Source organism: Photinus pyralis, unplaced genomic scaffold (genome assembly GCF_008802855.1).
Source record: "Photinus pyralis isolate 1611_PpyrPB1 unplaced genomic scaffold, Ppyr1.3 Ppyr1.4_unclustered_Scaffold4609, whole genome shotgun sequence".
NCBI lineage: Eukaryota > Metazoa > Arthropoda > Insecta > Coleoptera > Lampyridae > Photinus > Photinus pyralis.
The window spans coordinates 22,426-39,845 of NW_022171620.1; the positions used below are offsets into that span (position 1 = coordinate 22,426).

At 37.3% G+C, this 17,420-nt stretch overlaps 1 protein-coding gene across 1 annotated transcript; it reads right to left on the bottom strand.

The window, feature by feature from the left end:
• Positions 1-15,576: 15,576 nt before the first annotated feature.
• LOC116182311 lies at positions 15,577-16,917 on the bottom strand. Its single transcript, XM_031502834.1, has one exon. It carries the CDS (start codon positions 16,915-16,917, stop codon positions 15,577-15,579), a length of 1,341 nt encoding a protein of 446 aa, XP_031358694.1.
• Positions 16,918-17,420: the final 503 nt, after the last annotated feature.

The following is a 17,420-nucleotide window of genomic DNA, read 5'->3' on the forward strand; positions in this document are numbered from 1 at the left end:
TGATAAAACGGCATATTCCAGGTTGACTAGTGGTAAGACTACGACACTACATTTAATTTTAAATCCTTGAATACGTGGCAAATCATACCCGTTCTTAGGGTCTTATCAAACATCCTTCACTGTCTTTATCATCGGCACTGTTCATTTGGAAATTGTAATTTATAATAATAATATAACTAAATATTTTTTATTTATTGTTAGCGGGTTGAATACATACAACAGTTATGTATTGCCCTTATACGGGGTGTCAATTTTAAAACTATCAGTCGGCCATATTTTCCAAACAAAAGAAGATATTGAAAATCGCGCAAGACTGTTTCGGGAGCATCGAGGGTGAATCAGAATGACGACATGGGTAAAAACCCCCCATGGCTAATGGCCCAAATGGCAACTCCATACTTGTGACACATCGTTGGAAAGCTACTGAAAAATGCTTTCCAGTGGTTCCGATAAAGTCAATATTCATTAAGACAATTTAACAAAAATTTAATAATCCGCACGGACTCCCAACTATCTCGCTCACAATTACCATAATCCTCAATTGTATTAACTTTCAAAACCAAACTCCGGATAATCCCGGCGCATAGACAAATCCTGACCTTGACTTTACGCACGCATAATAAAATAAAATACTACAAGAAATAGCCAAAATTAAGTCGGTCTGCCCAACGGTGCGCAATTACTGACCAACTACGAAACACTTAGAGCTTTAACAAGTTCACATTTTTGTTTGACACTTGCAATTAAATCTTGAAACGAACCATCCGACGAAATTGTGATTAAACATTTGGCTTAACGGGTACTTGCAAAAATTTAAAATCAACGTAATGCTTTCATCAACTGGACGATGACATTAATTCAAATCTTGAACTCCTTCCAAACGGCGACACCTATACTTACCAGAACTTAACTTGGGCATAAACAGCCGCGTATTTAAATTGCTGCACTTATTTAAGCGATCCGCACCCCCACTGTATTAATCCGACTCGTTATTGACCGACGAAAAACGAACAACAAACTACACCGCCAAATTAATTCCCGTATGCTACGCTTATCAATGCCGGTGTCATTCTATCAACACTGGCCAATTAATTTGCCCGATAACTTTTACACAGAGATGTGTCCCGATAACTCTTCTTTCTTACGTCGATTTTAAATGAAATGTTTCCTTATTTATGCGTTCCTTGAATTTCATACACTCATTAAATACAATAACCACCCTTAAATCACTTATACAAATTTGTAAGATATTATCGTAATATCTTTATATAGTCATGTTTCAGTATATGCAGGAATATTTTAATTATATAAACTAACATTAAACATAAGTTCCTTTAGTTTTTTCCTACTCTTCTCAATTTTCATAACATAGCGTCACGACTTTTTGTTTGTTATAAATGGAATATAATTTTTATATTCAATAACGGAATTCACTTCACGGTTGGTTAGGAGTTTTATCCCCCACAAGTCGTTAAGGAGCGTCCTCAATAAAGACAGTTTGAGCTTCTGTGGCAAATATAATTTTTAATGGTGTAGGTTTGTTAGCAGTTTCAATACCTAGACCTATAGGTACTAAGATTTTCTTTACAGTGGCACTATCTTCCGTTATTCTGTCTTCTGTAATCTTGGATGTGTACTCTGGCACATTAAATAATGACAAATTAGATCGATGCCGATGTCCAATATCATCTAATCTTTCAATAACAGTTTGTATAATTTCTTTCCTAAAGTAAGCTACCTCGCCAACCAAGGTTTCCATTGTAAAGAGGGTGGAGAGGTGGATTTCCGTGGTTAGATAACTAAGGAGATGCAAGGTCGTGGTCTAGGATTTTGCGGTCACATACCTAAGGAGTACCTGTGAAATGAAGCACTCAGTTTCAACCATTTTGGTGACTACTCTGTGTATGAGCGCCCGGTATAAAGAGGTGCTTCGTTGCGAAAGTGCGTACCGAAAGTATTTTTGTTGGTTCTAGGGTTGAAGATAGAACCTAAAGGTTTTAGAGCTATGTATCAACCGCCGCTACCGTAAATAATGCTGCAATTAATTCGCCGTTTGCAATCGTTCCCTTCAAGATGTTTCAATTGTTTTTGTTGCGTCCGCAAGCTCGAGGGTTAATTAAAATTTTAGAATGTCAATCACGTTAAAACATTTTTGTGACCTTTCCAAGGCGTTTGATTGTGTTGACCATAATATCATGTTAGAGAAACTTTCCAACTGCGGCATCAGAGGTATAGCTGCTTCGTGGTTTCAATCTTACCTATGTAATAGGCAACAGTTTACAGAAATCACCACATTATCAGAGAAAGGTATATTTCATAAAATGCACTCCGATAAAAATTTCGTTCGAAGAGGTGTCCCACAAGGCAGCGTGCTGGGTCCTATTTTATTTCTAATTTATATAAATGACTTAATGACTTCATTTCCAGACATAAATTTAACATTGTTTGCGGACGATACTTTCAGGGTACGTGTCTTAATACTCTGCATGATTATGCTGCAAATAAGGTGCCTGAAATACAAAAGTGGATGTACCGTCATAAACTAATTCTCAATTTCGATAAATGCTTTGCGATTTTGTTTAAAACTTCTAAAGCACAACAGTTCGACTTCCATTTAAATGTTGGAAATCAGATAATTAAATCTGTGGATAACACAAAATTCTTAGGTGTTACGATAGATGAAAATTTATCGTGGTCATCACATGTCACTAATTTAGGTCCAAAACTAGCAAAGGCTGTTTACCAAATCAGGAAGGTAAGAGACAGTTTAGGAGCAGCAACGGCGAAGATTGTATATTACTCTGCATTTGAAAGTTTGCTTGCATATGGGTTAGAATTTTGGGGAAATAGTGTTCATGCTAATGCCGCGTTTAAGTTACAAAAACAAGCAGTTAGAACTTTGCTGTATATAGGCAAACGCGACACTTGCAGAGAAAGATTTAAATCGCTAAATATATTTTCCTTAACGAGCCTTTATATCTATAAAACATCTATTATCATTTTCAAAAACAAACAATCTCTCACTAAATCGTCCGACGTCCATGATTATCCTACAAGGTCAAATACTCAATTAAGACTTCCAAAAGTACACCTATCGCTTTTACAAAATTGCCCTTCCTATATAGGCATCAAAATCTTCAATCACCTGCCTGACTGCATAACATCTAAGCAATCATTAACCAAATTTAAACGCAGCCTGAAATTATGGTTAAAATCGCAGGAATTTTACTCATTAAAAGAGTTCTATAGCTTTCATGATACCAATTCTTAGTTAACATTTCATCATCCATATTATTTCTATTTCTATTCACATTATTAAGGAAAAAAAAATTATTATTTTTTAGTTATTGTATAAACGCTCTATTTTCTTCCCGACACCTGTAATAGGTTTCTTCTGTTTATTTTATAATTTTATTTATACTGTTAGTTAATTGGTTTGTACAGAAGTAGGGAATAAATCATTATTATTATTATCATTATTATTATTATCATTATTCATAGGTTTTTGTTTCCCATCTTAAGTTAAAGCGAGCATTATAACTGCAAGGCCATGCATGATTTGCGCCGTTACTAGCTTGATAGCGCCGATCCGCCGGTTGATCCCAACATTCCAAATGACAACAGGTGTTAATTGGACGTGTTAATTGGACTATGTATTTTAGAAATTTTGATCAGACCAATTAAGTAAGTGAAATTAACAGTAGCCAAATAAATGTTGCAGTAAGGCCCGGTTTTTTAGTTGAAAGTTCAAATATTGGTTAAGTAAACGCATTTAATACTTAACGAAGATTTTAACCTGTCTGTGGTTTATCAATGTCGAAATCTCGGTTAAACAAACTGTAGTTTGTAAACCAAAATATTCCTTCATGTTGGTAGACCATTATACTACATGAATATGAAGTAGTGCGTACGTTTTATCAACAGTAAAGTGTCTAAAGAAACTTACTAACGCACTTGTGTGAAGTCCTTCTTGCAAGAGCTAGGGGGAATTGTATCAAGCACCATCAGCCCAACGTCCATACCATATTTTAGTGGAAGGGTGTTGGAACTTTAAGGAATAGAAAATCAAATGTTTTTGACGAAATCATCTATTTGCAATCGCTTGTTCCAGAAAGGGAGAGCCTTTAAATATTAAAAATCTTTTCTGCACACAAAATAGCACTCAGTTATAAAAAAAAATTGATTCACTTCGTTTATGGAACACGTGCAAATATGCAATAACATAAAATAAACTACAGTAATAGTCATGTGACATGTAATGTCGGTAGTGTCTGCATTTCTCTTTTTAGCTAAAGTTTATTACCAACCCATTTTATGTGTCTATATGACAACCCTCTAAATAAGATTAAAGCACGCGTCTGTATATAACGACACGAGAGTAAATAAAATTTATTTACTCTACTAACTGCACCTTATACAGCTATTCCAGGCTGTTATGCCGAAAAGATCATCATAATTTGTAGCAATATGTCAAAAATTAAAATATTTGTGGCAACTGCTTGAATGTTTCCATATGCAAAGACGGGATGCGCTTCCGGTAAGGCGTCCTGACGTCTTGAAATATGTTCTCACTTTGTATCCCATTAAGGAACATGAATCTTAACAAAATTGGTGTATCGCCTTTTACATCTGACGCGCATTAATCTTTTTTTGCCATATCGGTCATTAACGAGACGTCATAATCTTAATTTCGTGGTTATGTTCAGACATACGAAGCAAAATGAAAAGTTTGCAGGTGTGTCTTATTTGCTGAACTCGGATAACGTTAACTAAATATCTTGTTTCAAATATAGTCTCACCCTCGCTGTCAAGAGAGATTTGTAAATACGCTGTGCTAATGGCATTTGAAGAATGGGAAAAAGATTATTAATCTAATCAAGATGTAGGTTTTCATTGAGGCATTAAAATTATAAGAATAAATTTTGTAGTCCAATCTAATGAAGATACTGAGCGAGTTTACAGCGAGCTCGTTAAATTTATGTGTACAGTTAGTGGGTGTTAAAATTCAATGGTATACGGAATGTAATCTATAACAGCTTAGTCTACCAGCTGTATTGCAAATTATTTTCAAGATAAAATCAAGTGGTATCGGTAGACGAACACAAATAAGACATGTTATGGTTGACAAATGACACCTGCTTCTAAAGGTGAAATAATGCATTGCCATGTTTTATTCGTACATTTAGATAAAAATGGCGCGTTACGATTACCCACTCCCATTATTTAGGTTGTCTGTTGAAATAAGGAACCCAAAGAACGGTCCCTTTAATTTATTGACTCGCTCCCTTTGATTACGCGAATGAATTAATAACAAAACGTTCTCGTTGTACAACAGACTTCAATTTGCATCTTTAACTAGAATCGCGCTGCAAATAGCAGTCAGTAGTGCTGTAAATATTTAATTAAGTATTTCATACCATTTTGACTATTCACTAGATACTTCTTGCTTGTTGATGTTTAGCAAATATTTACCTCGCAATAATTATCCTTACAGTTAGGGCTTCTGTTACGTCAAACGTGATGACTTATGCGTTTCACAACATTGTTTTATCAGTCACGAACTTAAAGTTATGGTGATTTACTGGGAACCCCGCATGTGGTTTTAAACATAACTAATAGGAAGGATACAATCAGACATTCCTTTTTATCACAAATCCCCAAAATTAAAAAAAATGCAGTATTGTAGCCACTTTATCCGACCGTCTGACCGCCCGTCCGTCCTCTTGTCTGTCCGTCGCTACTGTCTAGATATTTATGTTAACAGCTATTGATCTACCTTTTTTGCTATTTGGCTCGTTATGGTGTCGAGGTTTGCACAAAGGTAGGAATGCTTCTGCGTTTATTACTAAAAAAGTTATAGTAAAAAATCATTTTTTTCATGTACCATAATTTTACACTTTTGCCGTTTATTGTGCTTATAAATTCTATATGCTCTAGATGCTTCTTATAAAATCAGAGTAACTAATTTTTTCGGACAAAGTTGTTAATGTGAAAATACGCGTTGTTGTAAATCGTTTACGATTACTTACTTTTTTACTTATTTACTTTGCAAAAACTCTTGCTCCAAGAACTCATTTAAATCTTCTATTTGGGTTTCACCTGACCATTGAAAACCAGCTAAACCTGGATTAACGTTAAACTGTGACTGTAGCACCATATCTCGGAGTACTAGTGATTTATTCCTTAGAATAATGGAACATCGGAATTTAGTGATGGAAACAATCGATATCGCAACTCCAACGGTTGACAAAATTTACGGCCCTTTCCAAAAGTGATATGGCGTCTCCCGTTTCATAAATTTTCATACTTCATACTCCATTTTCTCGCCCTCTCCCTTCTATTGCTCCTACTGGTTTTTCCTGGAACGCTTGGATTGGAGTTTGGCCTATAAATGGTCGAGATGCGAAGAGGGCACTGTGAGTGAATGCTGCTGATCGATTAGGCTCAACTTTTGGAATTGCGTTATATATTATATTTGGTTCATAACTAACGGAGATGTCAAAAGGGCCTTCTTTATTTTTTGGCCTACATTGCCAATTCACGAACTTCGATCTAAAAATTTGATAAAGAATCCACTTGCAAAATTTCATCATAATCGGTCGATTCGTTTACGACATAACGTGCTAACGGACGGACGGCCGGACGGACAGACACGGTAAAATTATAAACTCGCTAGGAGCTCATTAATAAACAAAAAGGCACCCCAAGAGGGAATAAAAAATGCTAACAGATATAACTTTCAAATTAATACCGCTTCATAGATGTGTAGGTAACGTATTTCTCCAAAAAGTCGACAACATTCCCATTCGTGTAAAACGGATTATCCACTATAATAATTAATTTGGTTTTATGATTTAATAAGGGTTATAAATTGGAATGTGGTGCACTTGCATATGTTCGGATTTCAAACGCGCATAGTGCAAAATTACGAATATTTCAAATATCTTTCGAACGTATACGGTTACCAAAGCATACATTTTTAAAAACGGAAAAGACGCCCCTCGCATCATTAAAACTAACACATGCCACTCATCTTTTAGGGTTGATCCAGATTTGCTAGCCGAGCCACGTTTATAACTACGTATAAAGCTGCAGACAGTGAGGGATGCGGAACTAAATATACTTTTGATTAACTTTTTAATATGCCGGGGCAAGGGATGAGTAAAGCTTCGGAGTTTTGCGGATGAATGTAACGGTTGTAAAATTAAACAAAGCAGCCTGTGTGATTTATAACAAAATTGTCACAGCACCAACTGATACTACAGATTACCCTTACATTAAATTGACAAATGAACTTAAGATTGAAAAAATCTGTTAAAATTTAATTAAAAGCGCAAAACGAATATGTGCACTCATAAATATACGACTTTCAACATTTATCGCAAATATTGACGCGATGGTTGCCGGTTGGATATCGCGGAAAATATTAGAACCCTTCACGTGCGTAATCGATAAATCAAGTCAAAAGCTGTTTTGACACCCTTACAAAATACGGATCACTTCAAAGTATAATGAAACCAATAAACGACCCTAAAGGCTAAATAAAATGCAGGTTTATGAGATTACGTTTATTGTGTTTGTCTGGTATGACAGATGTTAATGTTAATTCGTAATATTTATGTAATGCTTTCCATCTACACAATGAGCTGACGGTGTTTTTTTTATTGTGAACGCATTTACGCCTAACCATACCAAAATACATTCGAGCATTCACAGTAGATATTTAGGCATTTGAAAATTGCTATGACAGATAAACAAAACTTTTCTATTAAGATTTTATTTCCTCGCATCAGTTTGATTTTCACCAAAAATCAGTTGTCTGTTTCACTTTGCTTACAATATTATGATTGCCTGTATAGTTGTGTAGAACTGAGAGTCAAAGAGCAAATGTTCACCAACAGAAAATCAATATGAATTTATTCATGGTAACAGCTTCATTACTGATATTCAGCCGTGTATGTATCACTAACATTAAACTTAAAGTGTAAGTCATCTGTAGAAAACGTTCTACTCAACAACGCAAAACAGCGTTTTTTGACAGACAACCTGCACGTTAAGGCTGGACAGTACACCTGTTCCGTTGCCGAAAACGCTTGATTTCGTTCCACGATATCTGAATTCTGAGTCAAGATGAAGAAGGGGTCGAATATTCCTATGAAGGGTGAATGCTTTAGGTAAAACAATAACGCCGGGGTTAATTAAAATGTTTTGAACTAATCTTTTTTTAGTAGTATGGTCGAGGGCTGTTAGGGTGCCATATTTCAAAAAAGAAACACATTTTCCTGACGTTATTGCCTAGATATTAACTTTACGAACTTATATCAATTTTGGAAATTATTCCAACTTCATTTATAGATAAGTTATCTTGGAACAAAGACTTAACGCGAAAAGCGCTTGATTTATACAGATTGTGCATTTTAATTGGCCTAAGTTTATGTCTCTGCCATCGCACACAAATTAATATTATAAATGACTAAATGGAAAATCCAACTCGTCGCGTATTCAATACGTAATCGAAACAAATCAATTCGATTTTTAATTAACTACTCGGGTCCTGTTCGTGCTAAAAATTCACGAACATAAGGTAATCGCTTCGTTAAATAAGCTCGAATCACCCCGCAAAGAAGTCCCCGACCCAACATTCCAATTCAGCCACCGAAGTTCGCCGGAAAATGGCCCTGGTCCACCTACTTGAGACCGTTTCCGCTACAAATATATACAGTGAAAAGGAAAGCAATTTTCTTGATGGTTGCGTTACGTGGAAAAGCGCTAGATATTTTGTGTACGATTCCAAGGCACCAGCAATAAAATTTTGAGCAAATTGCATCACGGTTAGAAGCTGGGTAGGGAAATAAATGTGGTGTTACTCAGGTGGACCTCATGTATAGATGCAAAGAACGAAAATTATAGAAGAAATGGTGAAGAGATTAACGGGCAGCATTTGACAATACGACGAGGAGTCTGATGCTGGAGCTGTTATAAAAATGGACGCATTGCTAGAATGGGTCAAAGAGAAGAAGCGACCGTTTTGGCCCGGAGTCTGCCATTCAATCGCGTCATTTAAGCATTAACACGCGCGGCACCTTGTAAGAAAATATAAAAGTGGTAACGTAGAAATTTTGTTTAGAAAGAAAAACACCCTGTAGTATGTATGTGTTATAAAATTCCTCCGTTAGATGTTGCCGTTGTCGTCCCCATCCTTTGAATTTAAATCTCTTCACTTTTCCCCACTTGATTTGTGCTTCTTCTTGACCCTATTGCAGGGTTGACCTGTAGTCACCAAGAAATACGCACGTACGAACAAAAACCCTTGCAAGTTTTAAAAAGTGCTTCTAAACGCACAAAAATTCGGAATGTAGTTAAAAAGTGAAATGTTGACAGTCGTCATGTAATAAAATTTGCAATGTAAACCGTACCATATAGGTACGTTTTTTGTGACAACTATCAAATTCGCCAGAACAATATTATTGTGTACAAATACGTACCTTATTCCTGGATTCATTTATTTGAAAAACGTAAAATAATCGGTTATTCTCGGGACTGTTCCAGCAGGGAAGATAAAAATGGCATTTACATAATTAAATGGCAATTGATAAAGTTGTAATTATCGCGGCATAAAAAATGGTGTGTAATTTTTCATTTGCCACTTCAATAGCAAAGGGTGTGCTTAAATTAATTCTTTCTATGCACATTATGAATTTTAATCCCAATGACAGTTGTACAATATTTCACGTAAAATGTGCATTTTGGTAATAAATTATTACGTTTGATTTTGCTGCAGAAATAACAAATAACTTGGGCTCACGTATTTAATAACTGGGCGACAACGGCATGTCGACGTCTAGGTATATACTGCAGGGCAGAACTGTAGTTACTTTAGCCTGAAACATCATAGGTACAACTAGGAAATAAATTTAAGATGGACGACTAAACTTGTTAAATTAAGTAACGTGATGTTTTATAAACTAGCTACTCTTGCTACTTGGGCCTTAAGAAGCAATAAAAGGCATAATTTATACCGGGTCGTTCAAATTTCACATCTTGGTCAAGTAATAAATTTTCATAAAGGGGTTTATACCCAGTGCTAAATGTTATCAATTACTTTATTTCAACGTGCATGCAATTACCATAAGTTTGTAGGGTTATGTTTAAATACGCCCTGAATGTTAAACGGTTCGATAGTCTTGATATATTTATGGTAGCGTGACAAAAACTGATCAACGACGTTAGCTGTCAGCAGCTTCATAAAAGTAGCAGCTAAATATTAAATATTACCACTCACACTAGTATGCGTGTTTGCTTGATATCTTGAAATACCAAATAACACAATTAGGGAAGCAATCGCAGGATAATCGTGATAGTTTGAAGTATATATGGGAAGTCTTTCATTTTTCAATGTAAGGTTTTTATTTATTTCGACTAAATTATCCAAGCGGTTTACCTAGAGGTATTTAGTAAAAGGTATAATGAAATGTTCATAATCTTATCAACATAAATTACCCATTTACAAACAGTAGCAGAAAACGTTAAATATATAAGTTGGTTATCCCTTTCCATTAGTGTTTGGCACGCAGACCCTATCTCAACACACATTAGCATGCGACCTCACTGTGGCATTAGAATTATAACACACTAAATCACGTGAGTGTGCTTTACAATTGTGCTTAATGATCGTCTTTTTTATGAAGTTCACCTTCATTGCATATGAGCAGGAAAACTGTTCTTCGTTACTTCGTGTTTCCGTTTGCGTTATTTCATAGAATGTATTCTATTATCAGCTGTTTATACTCTATCATACACTAGATATTCTACTCGTACTTGGTATGCAAGCAAAGATAAAATGTAATTATCAAGTCGTAGTGCGAGTCAATTTGAAAATTGTAGTGAAGCTAAGGAAGCCCTTTCAAACATAGACAGTAGCAGCGGTCTAACTACTCATTGATACAAGGTATCTCAAGGAAAGCTTGTAGTGCTGTGCCGAAGAACACGCATGAGGTTTAGAGAAATGTAAGATCTGTGTTTGAACTAAAATTATATAATAGTATGGAATAACTTACGTGAAACTCATTTCGAACAATGTAAAATCGCCGTTGTAAAGAGTGTTAAATACCTTGGTTTAATTGGATTATAAACTTTCCTGGTCAGTAAATGTGAAAGCTCGCTTAACCTCATCCGACTTATGACCCGAGTGAGTTGGGGGGTAGACAAAACTACAGCATTAAACATGTACCATAGATACTCGATCATTGATCGACTATGGTTGCAGTTTGTATGGAAATGCATCTAAAAGTAATCTTAAAAGAATTGATATTGCTCAAAATAAAGCCCTTCGGCAAGCTATAGGAGTAATGAGAACTACACCTATTAATCCACTGCAAATTTTAGCACGAGAACCGTCCCTCTACTTACGTCGTCAATTTCTTGCGGTTAAGTATGTTACCAAAATATTAACAAAAATCCGATGCAACTGAATACGGAACGATCCTCGAGATCTTCGCACATACGTAATTTTTACATCACATTCCGTCCCACCAGATCAGCATAGCTTGTAAACAAAATTTTTGAATCGGCATTAGTTTTACTTTTATTCGAGGTGCCTACATAAAAATTTCATTTAAATATCTTAACAAATAAAAAATTTTTAATTTCGCATGCGCAAAACCAATTGTTTAATTCGGCATCAGTTTTACTTTTATTTGAGGTGCCTATATAAAAAATTTCATTTAAATATCTTAACAAGTAAAAAATTTGAAATTGCGCAAGCGCTAAACAATTTTTTGGTATGGCATTAGTTTTACTTTTATTTGAGGTGCTTACGCACAAAATTTCATGCAATTAGCTTAATAACTAACGGAGATGTCCAAAAATCGGATTGCGCCTGCGCAAAACAATTTTTACTGACATCAGTGTTACTTTTGTTTTAGGTGCCTACATACAAAATTTCATTTACAGACAAAAAAATTGGGATTGCGCAAATACAAAAATTGGGCTGCGCATGCGCGATTTTGTTTTATTCATCTGCATAGTTTTTTTTTTTTTTTTTTTTTTTGACAGGTGGGGAAATGCATTACGCACACTCCGGATAGAAGTCCGGAGTAGTGTGGGACTCTCCCATTATCTGGGTATACCCACTAAAACCCCACCTGAGGCTTCGGCATCTATGGCCATTAGCCTTTATACTTACACTAAGGTACTATAATATCACAGTTTCTGAACACACAACACAAGACAGGCGTGATTACATTTACTTATTTACTACACAAATATACATAAAGACAAAAATTTAAAAATATCACAGATGGTTTGCAATGCCAATTTGTTGGATGAACGCAAGAGTATTTTTACATTGCTCTTCATTTTTGAAGTTATTTTCCCATATCGGGTTTATATTAAATATCACACGTACATTCATATACTGCGGACAAATAGAAATAATGTGATGTGGTGTTAAATTAACACCACATTGTTCGCATAATGGCCGTTCTTCACCTGCCAACAAATACCCCTGAGTGAGAGCAGTATGCCCCAGACGGAGTCTGTACAGCCTGATCAAGTTCAAACGTCTAACGTCGATATAGAATAGCGGATCCAGACTAGGTTTGATCCTTTTCAAAGCCGTATCAGACTCCGACCACTGCTCACTCCACCGCTCATAGATTTTACTTTTCACGAGTCCACGCCGTGCAGTAGATGACATACTCGTGAAGTCAATATTCTCCAATTGGAGGTGGTTTAATACCTCTCTAGCCCTAACACCTAACGATCTACATCTGTATAGACGAGCAATGGTAGTCGCATCAGTAAGGGATCTAAAATTTGGATGTTTATCATCTAACCTTACTTTTATATAGTAGTTTGCAACAATCTGTTTCCGGCGAAGAGCTAGAGGGGGAATATTTGCCTCGACGTAGAGCGATGGAACTGGACTTGTTGGATATGCTCCCAAAGAATATCGAATAGCCAGGTTCTGAATCTTATCAAGTTCCCCAAGCAAAGCATTATTGCCACACGTAGAGTACGCTGCACATCCATAATCCATCCTTGATAGGATGAGGGCCTTATATATATCCAGTAGGGTCTTAGGGTGAGCTCCCCACCTATGATGAGCGAGAACTCTGATGATGTTCAGCGATTTTCTACATGTAGCAGTAACATTATTTAAATGCTTTGACCACCGTAATTCCCTGTCAAAGGTAAGCCCGAGAAACTTGACTTCCTGAACAACACTGATTACACGATCATTCATTAGTAGCACAGGATCATAGTGCGGTCTACGGAGTCGGCAAAAGTGGACAACCTTTGTCTTTTCCTCCGACAGCACAAACCCGACCGCATTGGCGTTACTACAGATTTTGTTTATGGCCACTTGTAGACTTCGAGTTATTGCACCGACCGTCTTACCAGAACAACAAACCATTAAATCATCAACATACAAACATTTATCAATCATCCCCTCAACACCTTTAGCTATTTCGTTTATGGCGATGCCAAACAGGGAACAGCTAAGTGTTGACCCCTGCGGCACACCATTTTCTAAAACATACTCTTTTGAGTGGATGTCACCGATTCTTACAACAAACTTTCTGTTCTCTAGAAAGGATTCTATAAATTTTGGTAAGTTCCCTCGAAGATTGTATTTATACATATTCTGCAATATTCCATATCTCCAAGTCATGTCGTAAGCGCCCTTTATATCAAAGAAAACCGCAACCAGGTGCTCACCACTGTCAAATGCACTCAGAATTCTATCGGTCAATTTGACCAAATGGTCAGCCGTTGCTCGTCCCTTCCGAAAACCCGTTTGATAAGGTACGTATATATTATTATCTTCAAGAAATGTTTGCAGCCGCACATTAACCATTTTCTCTAGCAGTTTTCCCAAGCAAGACGTTAAACTAATTGGGCGATAACTTTGTGCCAGCAACGGATCTTTTCCAGGTTTCGGTATAGGAATGACAACGGCCTGTTTCCATTCCGAGGGGTAAGTATGTTCATTCCAACAATTATTAAAGAAATTTAATATACTTTGTTGCATTTCAGGAGTACAGTGATGAAACATCTGGTTGTGGATTTCGTCTTCTCCCGGTGAACATAACTTGGTGTTACGGATAGCGATATTCAACTCTTCTAAGGTAAACGGAGTATTATAATTTAAGTTTTCGTTAGTATCAAAAATAATAGGAATGGATTCTTTATGTTGTTTAGTGTGAAGAAATGTATCCGCATAATTTTTGGAGCTACTAACTTGGTAAAATTGGGTTGCTATGATATCCGATATATCCTCTGGTTTATTTGTGATTTGTCCCTCTGAATCTCGCAAGAAGGCCAGACTATTGCAACCAATTTTACCTGATACGGCTCCAACCTTTTTCCACACTTCCTTGCTAGTAGTGTCCGGTGTAATCGTGGACACGTATTGATTCCAGGAGCTCCTCTGTGCTTCCAGTATTTTTCGGCGACACTCCGAACGACGTTTCTTAAAAACTATTAAATTGTCCAACGTAGGATTACGTCTAAATCTATATAAGGCTTGATTTTTTAATGATATTTTTTCTTTTATTTCAGACGACCACCACGGAACCATTTTTGTTTTATTGCCAGGTTTGGATTTTGGAATACTGGCGTTCGCAGCGTCTAATATAGCAGATGTAAGAGTTTTTAAACTTAAGCTATCTAGGGCTGGAGGGACGAACTTACTTGCAAAAAGTTCCCAATCTGCTTGTGGGATCTTAAATCTAGCCACTGATCTTATCGTGGGATTTTTGCCTCTAACAGAAATGATTATGGGAAAATGATCGCTGTGATGGAGATCAGTTTCCACCTCCCATTCAAAATTACAGTATATATTTGGAGAACATATAGAAAGATCAATTGCGTCGAATGTTCCGGATCTCACGTTGAAAAACGTGGCCGAACCGTTATTCAAGATACTTAAGTTATCGTTTTCTATGAGTTCCAATAACTCTTTGCCTCGGGCATCATTTGAGGTAGAGCCCCAAACAATGTTGTGGGAATTGAAATCTGCGACAAGAACAAAGGGTGTTGGGAGCTGATTTATAATTTGTCTAATTTGTTCTACTTCATATGCTGTATTAGGAACGTAGATGTTACAAAGTGTAAAAGTTTTAACAATTTCAAGTTGTACTGCTACAGCTTGGTAAGTTGTATTTAATACAACCCTTTTATATGGTGTGCCTTTTCGAATGAGAAAAGCCACTCCTCCACAGGCTCTTTCAGGTGAGTAAAAATCTTTCCTTACCAGACTGAAATTTTTTATATTGTATTTTGATCTCGGTTTCAGGTGCGTCTCTTGAAGAGCAATACACAATGGTGTATACTTTTGAATTAAGAGTTTCAGTTCGTTGAAATTGTTAGATAGTCCCCGACAGTTCCATTGGATAATTTTTGTTGTATCCATTTTAAAAGTAAGTAGAAACAAACACAGTAGAATAATTTAACATGTAAATAAAATAAAAAATTACAGTGTATATGGGACTACATATTACAAACAATTAACAGTTTCACATGATAGACAAAGACAAGAAAACATATCACAGATGTAATCACAGATTAAATTTACTGACTAAAAATTTGCGGATCACCTGCCGTTTTACGAGGCATTCTGGGCTTGCCTTTTGGCCAACCTTTCTTTTTCTTTTGTTGTTTGGCCTCCTGCACTGTCTGCGAATCGACAGAGGTGATGCTGGAGGACCTTGTCCTAGCTAATGACATCCTACGCTTTGACCCTCGCGTTTCCACGTCCATGGTCTCAACTTCCGATGCAGTGGTCGGCTCTAAGAACTGAATACTTGTTTCGCTTACTTGCGAGATAGGCTTTGATTTATGAAGTCCAGATGCATGTCGAGAAAGTTGTTCGATTTTGGTGGTAAGTACCTTCATGCAACTTTTCATCTCTTCCTGTATTATTTTTCTGATTTCAGGCACAGTATTAGAGTGATTTGAAGGTGACGCAGCGGTTATCTGCGCGAATGACATGCTAGGCACCACTAGGGTGTCCACCTTTTTCTTCGCCTCAGGGTACGACAACTTGTGCAATATCTTTACTTCCTGAATTTTCATTTCCTGCTTGTAAACTTCGCAGGATTTTGCAATTGCTTTATGGGGTCCTTTACAATTTGGGCACTCCACAGGAATTTCACATAGAGTACCCTCGTGCGGGGATTTTCCACACACACATCTCTTCTCCTGTTTACAGTTTGTGGCGGAGTGTCCAAAACGCTGACAGTTGAAGCATCTTAAGGGGTTAGGTATGTAAGGACGTACTTGCAATGTATAAAATGCGGCCATTATTGATTTAGGTAAACGCGGAACGTTGAAGGTAAGAATGTGGTTAGGAGTATCGTGAAACTCTCCGTCGCGTTTCGTTCTTATACGCCTACCGCCAATGACACCCTGGGATTGTAAATTTTCCATTATCTCTTCAATGGTACAATTTAACAAGTCCTTACAATACACGACTCCCTTTGACGTGTTCAAAGCCATATGAGGTTCTACTTTCACCTCGAATTCACCAAGTCGCTTCGCTTTCAAAAATTGTTTAGATTGCTTGCTAGTTCGGGTTTCTATTAGTAATTCACCTTTCACTTTCTTTACATTTTTGACTTCTCCCAATAATCCATACAAAGACTTACTTATAAGGAAAGGACTTACGTTATTGAAGTCGCCTTCCTTCCTTTTTACAACCAGGAACCGGGGCACAGATTCCTCCGTCTCTCTGGTTGTGTTTTCCCGCATCGGGGGAAAAACCTCATCATCTGCTAGAGTTATGGTGGCACAAGTACGAGGATTGGAGCCACCATCCAATTCCTCGTTGGACCGAGCTTCCTGACGGTTCCGAAGGGGGTCCGGCCCAGACACCCCACCGCCCGAGTGGTTTGGATTATTTAAACTTTCCATACCTTTTTTTGCATTTTATAGCTACTGCCAGCTGTGCAGGGTGGAAAACTGAAACGGTGACAACAACGGAGCCCTGCCGAATCACTACTACCTTCATGATTTCGTTGCGTCACCAGGATACCTACTATCAGCGCCGAGCAGTCGCTTGATAACGGTCGGGTGGGGCCTGCCCGTTCCGCCTCCTTCCCGACCGGCACTGGGGACCATTCGAACCCCTGCGCCGTAATGTTCGATCGCGAAAAACCTGAATCCATAGCCATGTCAGTTGCGTTTTTATGCTACCGCCAGCACATGTACCGGCCGCCCCTAACATGGAGAACAGACGCCGACCCAGTAGCCGCCCACTATGAGACCGACGCTACTGGGATTTTGAAATACATGAAACACGAGGTACAGTACTATAACCACCACAGAAAGAAAAACAAACGACCTGGGATAGCTTAGCTTCACCACTGCTGGCAACAGTGGTTACTGAGCCCCCCCACCACGACAAGGTGCTTCCC

Excerpts from the sequence above, each read along its gene's own strand:
- LOC116182311 (XM_031502834.1), bottom strand. The coding sequence starts at position 16,917 with ATGGAAAGTTTAAATAATCCAAACCACTCGGGCGGTGGGGTGTCTGGG.